The 18078-nt window shown below is 56.1% G+C and overlaps 3 protein-coding genes across 8 annotated transcripts in view; 2 read left to right on the top strand and 1 right to left on the bottom strand.

The window, feature by feature from the left end:
- SEMA4G (semaphorin 4G) overlaps positions 1 to 10213 on the top strand; it is a 16057-nt gene extending 5844 nt beyond the window's left edge. For all 6 annotated transcript variants that reach the window (XM_045291262.1, XM_045291263.1, XM_045291261.1 and 3 more), the window contains 12 exons: positions 3390 to 3488; positions 3585 to 3678; positions 3787 to 3900; positions 4092 to 4261; positions 4349 to 4518; positions 4808 to 4952; positions 5046 to 5268; positions 5822 to 5937; positions 6039 to 6199; positions 6372 to 6433; positions 7955 to 9014; positions 9117 to 10213. In XM_045291262.1, the coding sequence (XP_045147197.1) occupies positions 3390 to 3488; positions 3585 to 3678; positions 3787 to 3900; positions 4092 to 4261; positions 4349 to 4518; positions 4808 to 4952; positions 5046 to 5268; positions 5822 to 5937; positions 6039 to 6199; positions 6372 to 6433; positions 7955 to 8790 (2190 nt within the window). In that variant the 3' untranslated portion in view covers positions 8791 to 9014; positions 9117 to 10213. The remainder of the gene's footprint in view (positions 1 to 3389; positions 3489 to 3584; positions 3679 to 3786; positions 3901 to 4091; positions 4262 to 4348; positions 4519 to 4807; positions 4953 to 5045; positions 5269 to 5821; positions 5938 to 6038; positions 6200 to 6371; positions 6434 to 7954; positions 9015 to 9116) is intronic.
- A 1203-nt stretch (positions 10214 to 11416) lies between these two features.
- On the bottom strand, positions 11417 to 12530 carry MRPL43 (mitochondrial ribosomal protein L43). Its single transcript, XM_030885955.2, has 3 exons — positions 12375 to 12530; positions 12181 to 12287; positions 11417 to 12091 (listed from the first exon to the last, which is right to left on the bottom strand). The coding sequence occupies exons 1-3, from the start codon at positions 12503 to 12505 to the stop codon at positions 11859 to 11861; spliced, it is 471 nt and encodes a 156-aa protein (XP_030741815.1). The 5' UTR covers positions 12506 to 12530; the 3' UTR covers positions 11417 to 11858.
- A 99-nt stretch (positions 12531 to 12629) lies between these two features.
- On the top strand, positions 12630 to 18072 carry TWNK (twinkle mtDNA helicase). The gene is made up of 5 exons (XM_004701311.2): positions 12630 to 14689; positions 14853 to 15093; positions 15296 to 15403; positions 15654 to 15795; positions 17538 to 18072. Exons 1-5 carry the CDS (start codon positions 13447 to 13449, stop codon positions 17826 to 17828), a joined length of 2025 nt encoding a protein of 674 aa, XP_004701368.1. The 5' UTR covers positions 12630 to 13446; the 3' UTR covers positions 17829 to 18072.
- The last annotated feature ends 6 nt before the right edge of the window (positions 18073 to 18078 follow it).

The raw sequence follows: 18078 nt of genomic DNA, 5'->3' as shown, positions 1-18078 counted from the left end.
ATTTAGGAACTAGAGGAAAGTTGTATTTCTCATCGTTGTTACATCGCACCCTGACTGGCTCCTCTCCTCCCCAAGACCCCTCTGCAAGGGGATCTTACTCTTGGAGTCTTCCAATGCGCTGTGGTCGGAGCTATGATTATTAATCATGACAACGATGGGGGTTTTTTGTTTGTTTGTTTTTAATAATGTTATTGGGGGCTATTACAGCTCTTATAACAATCCATACATCCTTTGTGTTAAACACATTTATACATATGCTTCCATCATTTCAAAACATTTTCTTTCTACTTGAGCCCTTGGTATCAGCTCCTCATTTTTTCCCTCCCTCCCCAACCTTCCCACCCTCATGAACCCTCGACAAATGATAAATTATTATTATTTTCATATCTTACACTGTCTCCCTTCACTCATGTTTCTGTTGTTTGTCACCCGGGGGTAGGGGTGAGGGTGGGTTATACATCCATCATTGTGATCGGGTCCCCTTTTCTCCCCCCAGCTTCCCTCTACCCTCATGGGATGGCGACTCCCATCAGTGTGAGGCAGTTTTGTCCACATGCACGGTTGTTTGTGTTGTTGCCACTGTCTTTACGGTCGCTGTTTTTGACACATTCTCTGGTGCTTAGGCTGTACTATTGTGGTAATCGGTATGTGTGAACCTAACGACTGTTTTGAAAATGAGGAGAAAAGTCAAAATAGACTTTCACTCAGTTACTACTAATGTGATTCAATGCCAAATGCCTGTACAAAACTCTTTCTTCATGTACTCCAAGAAACAGGATGTTTGAGCAATTTATAGCAACATTTATTAATATGCTGTTCGGTGATTAAAATTGATAATAAACATTATCAGGGATTCCATACTAGGAACCCTGGTGACGTAGTGGTTACACGTTGAGGCTGCGATTCGCAAGGTCTGCAGTTTGAAACCACTGGCCACTCTGTGGGAGAAAGATAGGGATTTCTATGCCACAGGGATTCCTCTGCCTGTAAACAATTACAGTCTCAGAAACTCACAGGGGTTGTTTGACCCTGTCCTACAGGGCTGCTCTGAGCCTGCGTGAACTCGAGAAAGATTCTGCATGGCCTGCTGAGAGGAGGTCCATGGTGGGGCAGGACCCCATGAGTGACCACCATGCGTGACACCAGCCTTGGTGCGACCAGTGTATTGGGCGGGGTTCCATGTCTGGCTATGTAAGGGATCCATTGGATCCCTTTAAAATACCTGTTTCCAAGGCTCCCCATAGCAACCCTACATACAACTGAATTAAATACCACCTCATCCTGGTCCGTGCTCGCCATAATGTTTAGTTAAATCCATTGTTGCAGCCACTGTGCCCATCTGTCTTGCCAATATTCTTGGTCTCTGCCCTCTACCAAGCACAAATGTGCTTTTCCAGAGACTGGTCTCTCCTGATAACATGTCTAAAGTATGTGAACTCAAGTCTCACCACCCTTGCCTCTAAGGCGCTTTTGGCTGGACTTCGTCCAGATCTCTTTGTTCTGTTGGCAGTCCGCGGTACCTGCAGTATTCTTCACCAGCACCATGAGTAAGGTGCAGCGGGTTTCTTCTGGCTTTCCTTAGTCAATGTCCAGCTTTCACATGCCTACGAGGCGATTGAAAATACCGAGGGATATAAACCGAAACAGCTCACCACCATCGAGTTGACACTGAGTCATAGTAATCCTATAGGTGAGGTTAGAACTGCCCCTGTACTTTTGGAGACTAACTCTTCACAGAGCAGATGATGGTTTCGAACTGCTGACCTGATGGTTAGCAGCCCAATGTGTAACCACTATGGCACCAGGGTATAGGGGCTTCCAAAATGCTGTAAAGGCTTCTAAGGCTGTAGGCCTGGGGAAGGGCCTAGATTCTGCGTTTCTAACACCCTCGCTGCAAAGCTGGTGCTCCTGGTCTCCAGACCACTCTTTGGGTAGAAGGCTTTAGGAGAACGTAGCCTAAAGCAATGTTCTGAGGAACGGTAATTTTCCTAAGAGGGCTTTAATTAATCGGTGAGATTAGTTGGGGACATACAACATGCTCAATCCCACAATGCACAGCAAGATCCTTGAGGCTCTGAAAAGTCCTTCAGTTTAGATAGGTTTTACCTGGTGCTTTCCAAACTTGTATGACCATAGAATCCACACCCCTTTTCTCATTTTCTTTCTTTTTTAAAAAAACGTAAACACCCTTGGGGAAACACTATGGAATCTTGTCCAGCCTCTGTCTGGGAGCAAAAAGAGCAGTAGGGAAGTGAGACAGCCTGAGCAGAGCCAAGAAGGGAAAGGGCTGCCGGGCGGAGCGGAGGAGAAGAGGCCAAGCCTTCATGGACTCAGCCCTGGCTAGCAGGCAGCAGGAGGCATTGTTAAGGAAGCAGAGAAGTCCAGAGGGCAGCAGATCAAGGCCTTTGGTAGGCAGAGCCTAATGTGGCCAGAGTTGGGTTTGGGGGGTCCTGCGGTGTGGGGAGAGGCATGGGGGAAGGCTAGAGAAAGAAGCTCAGCACCAGCAGCATGAGAGGTGCTCCTGGCAGGGCCCTAGTGAGCCACGAAGGGCCTTTTCAATATAGTGACGTGAAAACCTCCCCTAGTTCACAATGCAAAGTTAATAAATAAATGCGGGGATGTGATCTCTTTACATTTTAAAAATATGCCCTGGCAAGTGGGCTGAAGAAGCAGCGGTCACCTTTGAAACACTCACCAGGGGAGCCGGGGGCGTGGAAGAAGAAGGGACACTTGATCTTTACCACACGTCCCTTTGTGCCTCTGTGTCGGTGTGCATGCCCGCCTCGTTCCCTTTTAAATCAGGAAAGTGGTTCTAAAAAGAGTGCAGAGGGTCAGCAGAGCCACTGGGCGTCCGGCGGCCGCAGTGGGCCGAGTGTTGGTGGTGACTTGGCCTGGGGTGGTGGTCGTGGAGAAGGCGAAGGAGGTCAAGTCAGGAGGCACTGGGGTGAAGACTTCCTCCAGGAGAGGGCCAGGCTGTGGGGGTGAGGGACAGGGAAGCATGAGCCGACTCCCATTCCTGGACTGAGTAACAGGATCTGTGGAAGGACTGAGCCAGTGGGGAAGACTGGATGGACAGGTTGAGGGGAAGGTGTCGGTGAAGGAGGAGGTGATGGGCTTGGTCACCAAGGTGAGCCTGGTGGGTCTGTGGGATTTCAGTGGGGAGCGGGCTGGAGTCTGGGGTTAGATTGGTGGTCTGCCCCCAGGGCCTCAGGAGCTCCGGGTCTGGGGTGGTGGAGAGGGGAAGCACGCCAGCAGTTCCTGAGGGATGGATGGAGAGGTGGGAAGAGAAATTGGCCGAGTTGTGACATCTACCCAGGGGACAGAGGGAAAGGCCGAGCCTCTCACACAGCAGCAGTTTCCAGCGAGGAGTCGGTTCTCTTCCTCCGCAGACGGAATGCTTCAACCACGTGCGGGTCCTACAGCGCCTCAACGCCACCCACCTGTACACGTGCGGGACGCACGCCTTCCAGCCGCTCTGCGCCGCCATCGTGAGTGCGCCTGCCCCAGCCCCCATGCCAGTGCCTAGGCCCCGAGCGCAGGCTGGTCCCCGGGACCACTGACTGCTCCGGCCCCCTCCTGCCTAGGATGCCCAGGCCTTCACCTTGCCGGCCACCTTCGAAGAGGGCAGAGAGAAGTGTCCTTATGACCCCGCCCGTGGTTTCACTGGTCTCATCATCGGTAAGTCCCCGCCCTGCTGGCCCAGGGGCCAGGGAGCGGGGCGGGGTGGAGCTTGCTGGTAGGGTCATATGTTCTGTTTCCCTCTTGCCTGGTGCTCCCCTGCCCCAGATGGGGGTCTCTACACGGCCACACGCTATGAATTCCGGAGCATTCCTGACATCCGCCGGAGCCGCCACCCCCACTCGCTGAAGACCGAAGAGGCCCCGATGCACTGGCTGAATGGTTAGAAGGGCGAGGCCCGGAGGAGCGTTGGCAGGGGACGCTAACTCCTTGCCTCCCCTGCCCCCCTGACCACTCCACCTCCAAAGCCTCGGGTGGGCCTGTTCATTCCGGGGGGGCTATCAGGTGGGGGAGGGGAGGGGAGGAAGAGCCCCTGCCTGTCCCACAAGCCCCCGGAATTGCCCTGCCCACAGATGCTGAGTTTGTGTTCTCCGTGCTGGTGCGGGAGAGCGAGGCCAGTGCGGTGGGGGACGATGACAAGGTTTACTACTTCTTCACCGAGCGGGCCACCGAGGAGGGTTCTGGAAGCTTCACCCAGAGCCGCAGCAGCCACCGGGTAGCCCGGGTGGCCCGTGTCTGCAAGGTAGGTAGGGCCCGAGGCCAGGGCAAGGATGGCCAAGCTGGATCTTGGGCTCTGAGCCATCAATCACCCTGTGTCCTTCCTCCCCAGGGAGACATGGGCGGTAAGAAGATCCTGCAGAAGAAGTGGACGTCCTTTCTGAAGGCGCGACTGATCTGCCACATCCCGCAGTATGAGACTCTGCGCGCTGTCTGCAGCTTGGATGCCGCTGCCTCCACCCGCTCGCGTTTCTATGCGGCCTTCACACTGACCACACAGTGGTCAGTGCAGGAACAGTGGGAAAGAAGACAGGAACGGTGGGGGTCAGGGGTCGGAGACAGTGGAGAAGTCAGTTAGTGGACTCACCTGAGGTTACGGAGGCTGAGATCAGCCCGGCTGTAGAGAGTTTCAGGCCTGGCCAGCTTGCCTGGGCCAGGGGCACAGAGGACTGCTAAGCCACAGATCTGGGGCTGGGTTGTCCAGGGTAAAAGTGGATCCCAGGCTCAGTACAGGGACCAGGTTCCACGCAGTGTGACTCAGTCCCCTCCCCTCCTGACATCTCGCCCCTAGGAAGACCCTGGAGGCCTCAGCCATCTGTCGCTATGACCTGACCGAGATACAGACCGTCTTCACGGGCCCCTTCATGGAGTACCAGGATGGCACCCGGCGCTGGGGCCGCTACGACGGTGGCGTACCCGAGCCTCGGCCAGGCTCGGTGAGCACTCAGGGCAGGGGCTGGGGCTGGGCTGGTGGGGAGGGCAGACAAGTGGTGGAGTCCCGAGTTTCACCACCCCATCCCCACCGACAGTGCATCACAAACTCGCTGCGCAGCCGAGGCTACAACTCGTCCCGGGACCTGCCTTCCCTGGTCCTGGACTTTGTGAAGCTTCACCCTCTGATGGCCCGGCCTCTGGTGCCCGCACGAGGACGGCCCCTGCTGCTGAAGCACAGTGTGCGCTACACACACCTCACAGGGACACCCGTCACCACGCCTGGCGGACCCACCTATGACCTGCTCTTTCTGGGCACAGGTGCTCTCTGACCCCTGGCCCAAGCCCTCTGGTGACTGCTGGCCCGTGATCCCTCAAACCAAACTCACTGCCATCAAGTCAATTCCAACTCATAGCGACCCTATAGGACAGGGTAGAACTGCCCCTGCGAGTTTCTGAAACTGTAACTCTTTGGCAGTAGAAAGCCCACTCTGTCTCCCTTGGAGCAAATGGTGGTTTTTAACTGCTGGCCTTGGGGTTCTCAGCCCGATGCGTAACTACTAGATCACCCTTTATCACAGAACTCTGGTGGCCACCATGTTGATGCTTCATTGAACGTTCAGCCCCTGGTGACCACTGACTCTTGGTGACTGTTAGCTCCTGTCACCAGCCACCATGACATTTAACCTGAATTTGGACCCTTATGCTTCTGAACCCAGTAGTTGTTGCCATCGCTAACCTAGAGTTCCCAATGTCCTGAGGGCCCACTGCTACTGGCCGATTCTTTGTCCCTGACCCCAGGACAACCAAGCTGCTCTTGACGGGCCTGTTGTGGGGGTGGGTCTGACCTGTCCCTCTGCCCTTTCCATGCCAGCTGATGGTTGGATCCACAAGGCCGTGGTCCTGGGTTCTGGAATGCACATCATCGAAGAGACACAGGTGCTGAGGGAGGCCCAGCCGGTGGAGAATCTGGTCATCTCTCCAACACAGGTATCCCCTGACCCTCACTCAGTAAGACCTTCTGGAATGGGAGACTGGGCAGTGGCTGGGCGTGGGGGAGAGGCCGACCAGCTGTCCTTTCTGGCTCCCAGCACAGCCTGTACGTGGGAGCCGCTAATGGAGTCCTCCAGCTCCCATTGTCCACCTGCTCCCGCTACCGCTCCTGCTACGACTGCATCCTGGCCCGAGACCCCTACTGCGGTTGGGACCCCAGCACCCATGGCTGTGTTGAAGCCACTACCATAGCCAACAGGTGTCAGATAGAAGGGGGAAGATGGTGGCAACGGGTCCTTTCTGCCAAGGGGTTGGGGCCTGAGGGACGGAAGCCCTGCTATGTGGAGGGGGGAGTGGAGAGCAGTCGGTCACAGCCTGTTGTGACTTCTCCCAGGGGAAACCATTCATGGATCTCAATCCTTTGTCTCTAGGACGGCACTGATCCAGGACATAGAGAGAGGAAACCGAGGCTGTGAGGGCAGCAGGGACGCAGGTCAGTGGCACTCAGGGATGGGTGTGGGCCTGTCCTCTTTCAGGTTGGTGGTTGGAGTGCTTTTGGAGAGTGAGCAGTGGTAACGGATGAGCAGAGTGGAGGACTCTGAGCCAACTGTGTCCCCTGTCAGCCCCATGACACCTCTGGATCTGCAGCCCCTAGCACAGAGCCTGGCACATCCTAAGTGCTCAACCAACCTTGGCAAGAGGAGACAGGGCCGAGAGGAGAAGTGTCTGGTCCCTTCCATGGTGGTGTAGGCGGCAATCAAATGTTCACACAAATAATCAACTGTAATTAATTTGAAATGTTTTTGAATCACAAAAATAATAATTACAACTCTGATAAGTATTCAGAAAGCTAATGGGCACTTACCTTAGGAAGCACTGATGACTGAGCTGACACTTGAGGAAAAGTGAATGTTCATGTTCCTAACGGACTCTGTTTACTACGGATACTGAGTGCCAGGGCCTGGTTGAATGCTTAAATGCCTGATCTCATTTATCCTTGCCGCATTCCTAGAGCTAGGTGCCTTACTATCACTACACCTATCAGTCCTAGAGAGAGGTCCCCATGAGCGGCAACCGCCCTGAGCACGTTACGTAAACTGCCCAAAGTTAATCAGCACTACTAGGCAGCAGGGTCAGAATTCAAACCTGACCCCAAGAGGAGCAACTCCAGAGTTTGTGCTTTGAATTCCTATGAGCTGCTAGACTGATAATAAGGCCAGTGGAGGGCTTGGGGTGGGGGAACAGCACCCAAGTAGAAAAGTCTTAGGGTGTTTGAGCCTCAAGAGACAAGGCTAAGTCAGCAGGCAGGAATCATTTGGGGAGTCTGATCTTCATCTGAACAGCGACAGGAAATCTCTAAGGAGCTCGAGGCAGGAGAGCCAAGACCCGGATGGTCAGTGTTTGTAAGACAGGGCTTCCCAGCTGTAAGGAGACTGGATTAGATGGGACCCAAGTGCTGCTGGAAGCTATGGAAGGAGAGAAGCAAACAGGTCTGAGAGACTGTAGAAACAGAGTCTTGGGGAGGGTTGGATAAGAAGAGGAGGTGGAAAGAGGAGGCCAGGGAGACCCCTCAGGTTCCTGGCTTAAGTAATGGAGTTCTGGTGGTGACATTCACGGAGAGAGGCAGTCCTGGGCCAAGAGCTGGCGGGAGACTCCAGTCTCTGCTTGAGGCGCCTCAGAGACTGCATGTGGAGATGTTCAACACGGGCGAGGTGGTCCAGCCTGGCACTCAGCAGCGAGTAACTGTGCTGGAGGAAGTCTGGAGAGTGGCTACCAGATGGCAGGAACTGAAGATGCAAGAGAGAAGAGGCCCGAGGCCCTGCCAGCCTCGAGTTGCACAGGGTCAGTGTGAACCTGACTTGGTGCCATGTGTGGACAGTGCTTTGTCCGCTGTCACTGGGCCTCCAGGTACTGGTGCAGTAGACTCAGCTGTGGACAATCTGGCCTGCCATCTCCACTGTCCCCCCCTCCAGGATAGGCAGGCTCTGACCTCTCCTCCTAAACCTCCTCCCAGGGCCACCACCGCCACTGAGGACCCGCTCTGTGCTCCGGGGTGACGATGTCCTGCTGCCCTGTGACCAGCCGTCCAACCTGGCCCGGGCCTTGTGGCTGCTCAATGGGACCAGGGGCCTGAGTGACGGACAGGCTGGCTACCGTGTGGGCGTGGATGGGCTGCTGGTGACAGACACGCAACCCGAGCACAGTGGCAACTATAGCTGCTACGCTGAGGAGAACGGCCTCCGTACCCTGCTGGCCTCCTACAGCCTCATGGTCCGGCCGGCCACCCCGGCCCCGGCCCCCCAGGCCCCGTCCACCCCTGAGGCCCAACTGGCCCCAGATGTGAGACTGCTCTATGTGCTAGCCATTGCTGCGCTTGGTGGCCTCTGCCTCGTCCTGGCCTCCTCCCTCCTCTATGTGGCCTGTCTGCGGGGAGGACAGCAGCGAGGGCGGCGCCGACGGAAATACTCCTTGGGCCGGGCCGGCCGCCCCGGGGGTTCTGCCGTGCAGCTGCAGACAGTCTCCGGCCAGTGTCCTGGGGAGGAAGATGAGGGTGATGATGGAGAGGGGGCTGGGGGCTTGGAGGGCAGCTGCCTCCAGATCATCCCTGGGGAGGGAGCCCCAGCCCCACCCCCCCCACCCCCGCCGCCCCCGCCGGCTGAGCTGACCAATGGGCTGGTGGCCCTGCCCAGCCGGCTGCGCAGGATGAACGGCAGCAGCTACGTGCTCCTGAGGCAGAGTGACAACGGTGTGCCGGCAGGCCCCTGCTCCTTTGCTGAGGAGCTCAGCCGGATCCTGGAGAAGAGGAAGCACACGCAGCTGGTGGAGCAGCTGGATGAGAGCTCCGTCTGAGCCTGTCCGGACAAATGCTCGGCCCGCCAGGCTGTCAGCTCCAGGCCGGGCACGCCTCCCCAGTCCATGTGGCCACCCATCCTTCACACCCCCTGCGCCAGACCCTTCTCCCAATTTTTTGGTGTTCCTGTAGGGCTGGCCAATCAGGTCCAGCCAAAGCCCGCCCCCCACCCCCTCCTCACACCCGTGTGTCGGCAGCCCAGGCCCACCGGTGCTCCTCTGAGGTAGGTGCTCCCAAGACCCAACCCTGGTGCCTGGCCCTTAACCCAAGGCCCCTCTGGAGGAGCTGCGGCCATCCCCCTGCCCAAACCCTTCCTTTTTCTCAGGCAGGGCTGTGCGGGTCCGGATGGCCTCGTGTCACCAACTTCTGCATGGCCCTGTGTGCTGGATGGTCCTGAAGATAGATGAGCCCTGTCTACCCAAATGTGCACATGGAAGACCGTCTGTCTTACCTGCCGGCTGCAGCGCCCCCACCCTGCCTTCTCCTGTGTTCTTGGGTTCACCCTCTGGACTTTGGGTGCCCTCACAATTGCCACATCTCATCCTTTCATTCCCTCCTCCAGTCCCAGCTCCATGTGGTGACCTCTGGCAAGAGCTTGGGCACAGGCCAGCCTGCCAAGGGCAGACAGCATTGCCTCATTCCCCTCTTCTCCCTTCCTGTGCACCCGTTTCAGCCTCCCCACCTCCCTTGGTCACTCTCAAGTGACGACAGCTCCAGGCATGTCCTTTCCTCACATACACGTGGGAACACATTGTATGTACCACAACGTGCTTACATTAACACGCACGTGTACCTTTGGGGCCACCCCTTGCCACCACAGAAGTGTCTGTCTGGTTTGGTCCAGGGACATATCAGAAGGAGGTCCCCTCCTGTTTAACTGTCCTTGCAGACCCTTCCCTAGGGCGGGTGACCAACACTGCACTCAATGAGCCAGCCTCCCTTTCGGAGCTCAAGCATTTGCTACCCGAGACCAGTGCAGGGGGAGGGAGGAGCAATCTGACGTCCCCTGGCACATGAAGCCCTTTCTTGGAACTATGCAAAGGGCAGAGGCTGGGAGTTTGGATGCTTGGCTCCCGCCCCTGTCCTACCTCACCGGGGCACTTTCAGGGCCCAGGGGTTTCAGAGGTTTCCAAGCCCATATGGGACAATCAAATCCCGACTGAGCTCCCCCAGCCCCCCTTGGGTGAGGATGACTGTTATTTTTGTAGCTGAGAACGTGGGATCCCACGGATTTTTACTGCCCTTCCATCTCTCCCACCTGCCCGACCCCCACCCCAATGAATGTCGTTATTGTGAGAATGGCTCTCCTTCTTTAGGAATGCCCCACTCACCATCCAGGGGGGTGAAACAGGCATGTGACAGTGGGGAGCCTGGGCTCTACTCCTCCTCCGTTGTCAGTTAATAAAGCCTCCCTGTCCCACAGCTGTGAGTGGTCTGACTGGTCTGACTTGCTTTTCCCTGGTCGCTGGTAGACCAGCCTCTGAGCCAAGGAACAGGCAAGACTTGAGGCTCCGGCTTGTGCTCCCCCCAGGACCAGTTACAGAGGAAGCTGGGACCTTCACCTTCCACCTGGGCTCCCTATTTGTTGGCCATGGGCCTTAGGGTATGACAGAGGAGCTACAAGTTTCAATTCACAGAAGGTGGCTAGTTTCTCTGGTTTGGTTCTTTTCCCCTCTGCCCTTTGTTGCCAAGCCTGGAGGATACTCCTTTATTTACCTGCTCTCCTGATCTTCCCCCAGCAGCTTTTCAAGCCCCTGCATCCCACAAGGAAAGCCACTGATTCATTTCTGAACAAAGAGGGGCCTGTCTAGAGGGGCAGGACAACTGGAGGGCACAAATGCTTATTATCTGGGACTTGGCCTGAGAATCATGCCCTCTGGGGGTCAGGCCCACGTTAGTTGCACAGCTTTGGACACTAACCACCCTGAAAGGGCTGAGATGCTCTGCTTTGGGTTTTAGAAAACTGAGAAACTATTCCTGGGGGTGTGCGGAATGGGGACCCATCTGCAGGCAACTGGACATCGCCTGGTCATGGGGAGGAGACGAGCCAGTCAGGGTGCAGTGTAGCAATGAAACATACAACTTTCCTCTAGTTCCTAAATGCTTCCTCCCCACCCACTATCATTACCCCAATTCTACCTTGCAAGTCTGGCTAGTCCAGAGGATGTACATTGGTACAGATAGGAACTGGAAACAGAGAATCCAGGGTGGATGATCCATCCCTTCAGGACCAGTGGTGAGTGGTGATACTGAGAGGGTAAAAGGAGGGTTGGGTAGAGGGGGAACCGATTACAAGGGTCTACATAGAACCCCCTCCCTGGGGAACAGACAACAGAAAAGTGGGTGAAGGGAGATGTCGGACAGTGTAAGATATGACAAAATCATTTACAAACTATCAAGGGTTCACGAAGGAGAGGGAGGGGGAAAATGAGCTGATGCCAGGGGCTTACGTGGAGAGCAAATGTTTTGAGGATGATGAGGGTAACAAATGTACAAATATGCTTTATACAAACGATGGATGTATGGATTGTGATAAGAGCTGTGTAAGCCAACAAAATGATTTTTTTTAAAAAGACACTTCGATTCCTGTTAAAAACAGCACTCGTTTTGCAGGAAGACCCCGGGTGAGATGCTGGCAAATTTATTAACCTCCATTTTCTCACATTCACATGTATAAAGCGCCTAGCTCCATGCCAGGTTCACAGCTGAGAATAAGGTGCTAGCTCTCGGGGGCTCAATGGTTGCAGCAAAATAACGAGGTTCTTCAAAATCCAAGCTTGAGCCCCTGACCATATTTTGAGATGACACCACCATTATCGGTTTGGATCTCGGTAAACGTGAGCCTTTTAAAATTCCTGGAAACTTCACAGATGCCAGGTGGACGGGGTTTCCGTCACTGCCCTGGAAAGAAGCCACCAACTGTATCCCAGGCCCCAGGCAGGAAGCTTTGGCGTCTCCTTCTGCGTACAGGGTTCCGTTTGGCGACTTGGGCACAGCATCCCTTAAACCAAGAGGGCGGGAGGGTCGCCTCTGCGTGCCGGAAGAGCCCGCGCGCGAGGGGCCGCTGTCACTGCGCTGACCCCTGGGCTGGCGCGGCCTCGCGGGGGCGCAGCCGGCCGGGCGCGGTCGGTTTGTTGGTGAAGGGGTGCCACTGGCCCTGCACACTCGGGTTGTCCGTGTGGAAGGGCTTGCGGATGCGGATCACTTCGAGGCCCGACTGGTTGGCCAGTTTCTGCACCAGCGCGGCGATCTCCGGGGCGGACTTGCAGTGGACGCTCTCCTCGCGCACGGCCCCGTTCACTGGCGGGACGGGACCGGAGAGTGAGCCCAGGGCGCGCGCCCGCCCGCCCCGGCCCGCCCCCGCTCCGCGCCCGGCCCGGCCCACTCACGGTATTCCGCCACCACTGTGGGCACGCAGCACGGCCGCGGGGTCACGTAAATCACGACCCCTGGGTTCCGCCGGGCGAAGTCGGTCACCTCCCGTTCCACGAACTCCCTGAGGGCGGCCGACAGTGAGCGGGGAGGCCCCAGAGCCGGGCCCGCCTCCGCCGGGGCGTCTCCCCGCCCGTCCCCGCCGGCTCACCTGGCTCCGCGGGACGAGGGCCCGTCGCGGCTGAGACGGAAGCTGAGACGCTGCAGCTGCTGCACGTAACGACCCAGGCCGTTGTGGAGAACGCTCGTGAGGAAGCGGCTGGCAGTCCCACGCGCCGTCATGGCGACCGCTGGTGGCCCGCCGAGCCGGGAGGGGGCGGGGCTCAGCCCAGGCGCTTCCGGTTCCGAGCCGCCCGGCCGAAGTTTTGCTTCCGGGGTCAAGGAGAGTGGCGCGTGCGGATCCCCCACGTTGCTGGCGCCGGGCGTGAGGGGCCCCCCTTGTGACTCGGAGCCGCGGAGCTGCCAGTCGTCGGAAAGCGGGGGCGGCCCCGGGGGTCGGTAGGAAGGTGGACGTCCCTTGCGGCTCAGAGGTGCAGACGGTCCGGGAGCAAAGGCTCGACTGAGGGGAAGGAGCCGCCAAGACGCTCTAGTGAGGCGCCTAGAGCGGAGGGGCTTGCACCCAGGATGCAGATGGCTTCGTGGGTTGGTCGGTAGCGATGGGCGCCAGGAGATTCCGGAGGGGAACCTTAAAGGCGAAGAGATGAGCATGTGGGGAGACCGTGGTGATGAGCGTGGTGGAGGGTCCTAGAGGCGAAGTGGCGGAGAGGGAAGCTGCAAAGGGATCGTAGAGGTAGGGAAGCCATATAGAGGGACCTAGACGTGCCAGAAGCGGTCTTGGGGTGGCCCAGACCAGCTAGAAAGGTTGCACGTGGGAACCCATCCAGAGGACCCTAGGGAGACCGGCCTTGTGAAAGGTCCACGCTTTGACAACCTTTGGCAGTTCTCCGCACCATGTGGCGACATGAGCCCGCATCCCCTCTGAGCAACCAAGGCCAGACGTGGAAGGCCCGAGTGGGGCGCATCGGTGTGAAGTATGATGCAGAGGGCTGAAGAGTGTCTCGAGGGAAGTTTGAGCTGGACCAAGTTGGAGAATCGGAAGAAGCCAACTGCTGGGAGCTCTGCAGAGTGCTTGTAGGGGGGCGCTCCCCAGCCTGGCCAAGTGGAGGTAGCCGAACCCGGCCCCTCAGGCTTTTCAAGCGGGCACCCCCACCTTCTGACCAAGAATGTGGGTCCTCCTCCGAGGTGGATACCCCCTCCGGACCCTGCTGCCCCTGCGTGGGGAGTGGATGGGTCGCAGGGGCCTGCCCCGAAGCTTGGTCCCAGGATCTCCTCGCCGAAGGTACAGGAAAGAGGCTCTTCCATCCCTAGATGCCCCACTGTTGCCTGTAACTGTGACTGAGATCCGCCAGTATTTGCGGACCCATGGGATCCCCTTCCAGGATGGTCACAGCTGCCTGCGGGCACCCAGCCCCTTTGCAGCACCCTCAAGGCACAAGGACCAGGCAGGTGTCGGCCCTTCCTTGGGCCTCTTCATTGACAAGACCACAGGCCGCTTCCTCTGCATGGCCAGCCTGGCGGAGGGCAGTTGGGAAGACTTCCAAGCCAGTGTGGAAGGGCGAGGAGATGCAACGAAGGAGGGGCTCCTGCTTAGTGAGGCCCCCGAAGCCGTGGACAGTGAGGAGGTCCGGAGAATCTGGGACCGAGCCATACCTCTCTGGGAACTGCCTGACCCAGAGGAAGCCCAGCTGGCTCGCTTGATGTTTGGCTTCACCAAGGTGACAGACGACACACTGAAGCGTTTTGGTGTGCGGTATCTACGGTCTGCCCGCAGTTTGGTCTTTCCTTGGTTCTTCCCGGGAAGCCTGGGATTACGAGGCCTGAAGCTTGTAGGGGCTGAGGGCCAGGGGGATGAAGTGCGCTATGTGGAGACTACCTTTCCCCGGCCTGGGGCCTACCACAATCTGTTTGGGCTCCCGCTCATCACTCGCCGAGATGTCGAGGTGATCCTGACTAGCCGTGAGCTGGACAGCCTGGCTTTGCACCAATCCACGGGGCTGCCCACCCTTGCCCTACCCAGGGGAACGACCTGCTTACCCCCTGCCTTACTCCCTTACCTTGAACAGTTCAGGCGGATCGTGCTCTGGCTGGGCGATGACCTCCGGTCCTGGGAAGCTGCCAAGCTGTTTGCCCGAAAACTGAACCCTAAGCGATGCTCTATGGTGCGGCCAGGGGAACAGCAGCCCCGTCCCCTGGAGGCCCTGAACCGGGCCTTAAATCTCTCCCGTATCCTGCGCACTGCCCTGCCTGCCTGGCACAAGTCTATTGTGTCCTTCCGGCAGCTTCGGGAGGAGGTGCTAGGAGAACTTTCCAACGTGGAACAAGTGGCTGGCGTCCGCTGGAGCCGCTTTCCGGACCTCAATCGTCTCTTGAAAGGACATCGGAAGGGGGAGCTGACAGTCTTCACAGGTGACCCTTTGGGAAACTACTGTTAGGGTCGACAGGCATGTGGCTGGGGGTTGCTTGATGGTGAAGAGAGGGGTTCCCTTCCTCACCTTGGCGCCCTGTCTCTGGTAATGGGAAGGCCAGGACTTTCCTCCGTCACTCAGGTCTGTTCTCACCTCTCCTTCAGGGCCAACGGGCAGTGGGAAGACCACGTTCATCAGTGAGTACGCCCTGGATCTGTGTACCCAGGGGGTGAACACACTCTGGGGGAGCTTTGAGATCAGCAACGTGAGACTCGCCCGGGTCATGCTGACACAGTTTGCAGTGGGGCGGCTGGAAGAGCAGCTGGACAAATACGACGAATGGGCCGACCGCTTTGAGGACCTGCCCCTTTACTTCATGACTTTCCACGGGCAGCAAAGCATCAGGTGAGTTTCCCAGACACGCCCCAGCACTCAGGACCTTTGGTTCCTTTTCTGACTTCCTGGGAAACAATTACATCTTCAGGCGCAGGGTTCTCTAAGGAGCTAGTCCCTGGCAAGAGTTTTCAAGATGCTGGCTCGTTTGCCTGGGATGGCCTGGAGAGTGCCTATAATTAACTCTTGAATTGTTGCCTCTGCCTCTTCCTAGGACTGTAATAGATACGATGCAGCATGCCGTCTACGTCTATGACATTTGTCACGTGGTTATTGACAATCTGCAGTTCATGATGGGACACGAGCAACTGTCCACAGACAGGTGACATTCCCCTGGCCTAACTGGAACCCACTAGAAGGCACATGTCGCCTCAGGCAGCTGGCCTCTAGGCACACAACACTGTACTCTCATTTTCTGGGCTCTGTGGGAAGTATCAGCATAACCCTGAATGAGTCCTTAGGCAGAGGGAAGTGGAGTGGGGTTAGGTGGATTATGGGAGATCTGGATGGATTAAGAATGTGTGTATGTTCCTTCCCCTCTGTCTAATAACTCTTTTTTGTGCTGGGGGCAGGATTGCAGCTCAAGACTCCATCGTTGGGGCCTTTCGGAAGTTTGCTACAGACAATAGCTGCCATGTGACACTGGTCATTCACCCCCGGAAAGAGGAGGATGACAAGGAACTGCAGACTGCGTCCATTTTTGGATCAGCCAAAGTGAGTGGCCTTTGGAGCCTAAGCTTTGGGGAGTGGAGAGGACAGGTGGGACCTTGGACAGCCGCAACTCAGCTGCCTTTGAGACCACGACATGAGGAATGCTGGATGGGGCTTCAAAAAGTTCATAGGAAATTTCCATTTTTATATATATACATACATATACACGCTGCTAATCTCAAAGCAGTTCGAAATCACCAGCTGCTTCAAGGGAGAAAGACTAGCTTTCTACTCTCATAAGGACTTTCCAGTCTTGGAAACCCACAGGCTTAGTTCTGCCTTGTCTTATAGGGTCACTATGCGCTGGAATCAGCTTGAGAACAGTGAATTTGGGCCTTGGGGGTCATGTATGCCTGTCCTTTATAAAGTTGGGAAACAATAGGACAATAATTCTAATTCAGTATGATAAGAGCTGTGATTGACAGCACAGGCATTTAGAAAACAAAACGAAAATGTCCTAATCAGCCTAGGCCATCAAGAGACTTCCCAGAAGAGGGATCAACAGAGATAGGGTGGAGCGTTGACAAGACAATAGGATGGCTAATCCAAAACATGGGAAGCCTGGGCAGCAGGACTAGCCTGATTCTGAAGCTTCCAGGTGTACACTGAGTGTCCATTACAGACCAGACTGGGCTGGCTCAGGGAATATAAGGGGAGGAGCCCAAACTGTCTGCCAGGATTGAACAAGGAGCAGGGGAACGATTAAAGGCAGTTCCCAGATTATGAGCGAGAACCATTCCAAGCTGTGTCAGCAGGTTGTAGGTTAGTTGGGACAGCTGCATATGGTTCTTATTATCGCTCTAGTGCAAGAGAAGGTATCTGCAGTGGCATTGTAGGGTAGACATTTAGTTGCCAGTTGACAGGTAAGCAGTTTAGATCCTCAGGAGAAGAATGAGGCTGTCAACTCCCTTCAGGTTTTGGTCTTGGAAACCCTGTATGGGGTCATTCTGCAAGAAAAGGCTTCAGTGATTTAAAAGCTGCATTTGCAACAAGTGAGTGTGTTTGTGGTGAAGACTCCAGTAAGGGTTCATTTGTTTTAAAATTAGGGCAAGTTTACATAACATTAAACGTGCACTCTCCCCAGTCCTGTCAGTAACTGGGCTCAGGCATCAGGCTCCTGGAAGGACTCGCGGTGCCTATTCCGTCTTCCATTCCAGGGCTCTGACCCAGAATTTTTCCTGTACCAGTTTGTCAGACTGGTGGTTGGCACCTGTTTCACTCTGCTGGCCATGACAACTGGTTCAAAGCCCCAAACTGAAGGGCAAGTAGAAGCCTTGGTGGCACTGTCGAGTAAGCACTGGATGGATGCCCAAATGGTCAGCAGTTCTAACCCACCAGCTATTCCCCAAGAGAAAGCAGGTTAAATATTTGCCTCCTTGGAATCCCTGTATAGGGTTACTCTGAGCTGGAAACCATAGCAATGGGTGTAGGAGTGGTCTGTAAGTCAGGCCTTCATAATGTGAGGACTGCCTGTCACGTGGAAATGCAAAGCCCGGCCTCCTTTATTGAGAGGCTGAGAATTGTCTCTGATCGAGTTGATGTTGAGGTGGGTAGCTATACAGAATGTTAGAAGCAGAGGAAGCAACCGGTTGAATGTCACAGAACTGATTCAAGTGGCCCCGCATTGTGGCTAATAGCTGAAAGTGCTTTCTCCCCTTCCAGCCACTTCTCACCGCATCTGCACCCCTCCTTTCTGCTTCTCTCATCTGCCATCCCTGTTTTCTTCTCTGTTCTCCAACCCCCAGGCAAGCCAAGAAGCCGACAATGTTCTGATCCTGCAGGACAGGAAGCTGGTAACTGGGCCAGGGAAACGGTACCTGCAGGTGTCCAAAAACCGCTTTGATGGAGATGTCGGTATCTTCCCACTGGAATTCAACAAGAGCTCCCTCACCTTCTCCATCCCACCAAAGAGCAAGGCCCGGCTCAAAAAGATCAAGGATGACAATGGACTCGTGGCCAAAAAGCCCTCTTCTGGCAAAAAAGGGGCTGTCTCCCAGCACTCTGAGCCGGGCTCAGGCCAGGCCCCCAACTCCTAGCAGCCAGGCACCTGCCAGCCTTCGGGGTAGAGGTGCAGGCTGGACATAAAAGTGCGCCTAAGGGACAGGCTGAGGCAGCGACTCGTGCCTGGTCTTCAGCTGTGGGCCCTTCTCTGTCTGAGGGACAGTGTCTCAAGCAGTGTTTGCACAGTGAGAGAATTCCGTCAGCAGATCCCTGAGAACGTACACCCTACCAGGCTTTGTTCAAGGCCCTTCAGGTAGGGCCTCTAGGAAACCTGCCTCTGGAATT

The sequence above is a fragment of the Echinops telfairi genome, unplaced genomic scaffold, assembly GCF_000313985.2.
Source record: "Echinops telfairi isolate 266 unplaced genomic scaffold, ASM31398v2 ScPeMD7_70;HRSCAF=299, whole genome shotgun sequence".
In the NCBI taxonomy this organism is placed as follows: Eukaryota; Metazoa; Chordata; class Mammalia; order Afrosoricida; family Tenrecidae; genus Echinops; species Echinops telfairi.
The sequence above is the reverse complement of the archived record's forward strand: the minus strand, read 5'-3'. Positions and strand labels throughout refer to the sequence as shown.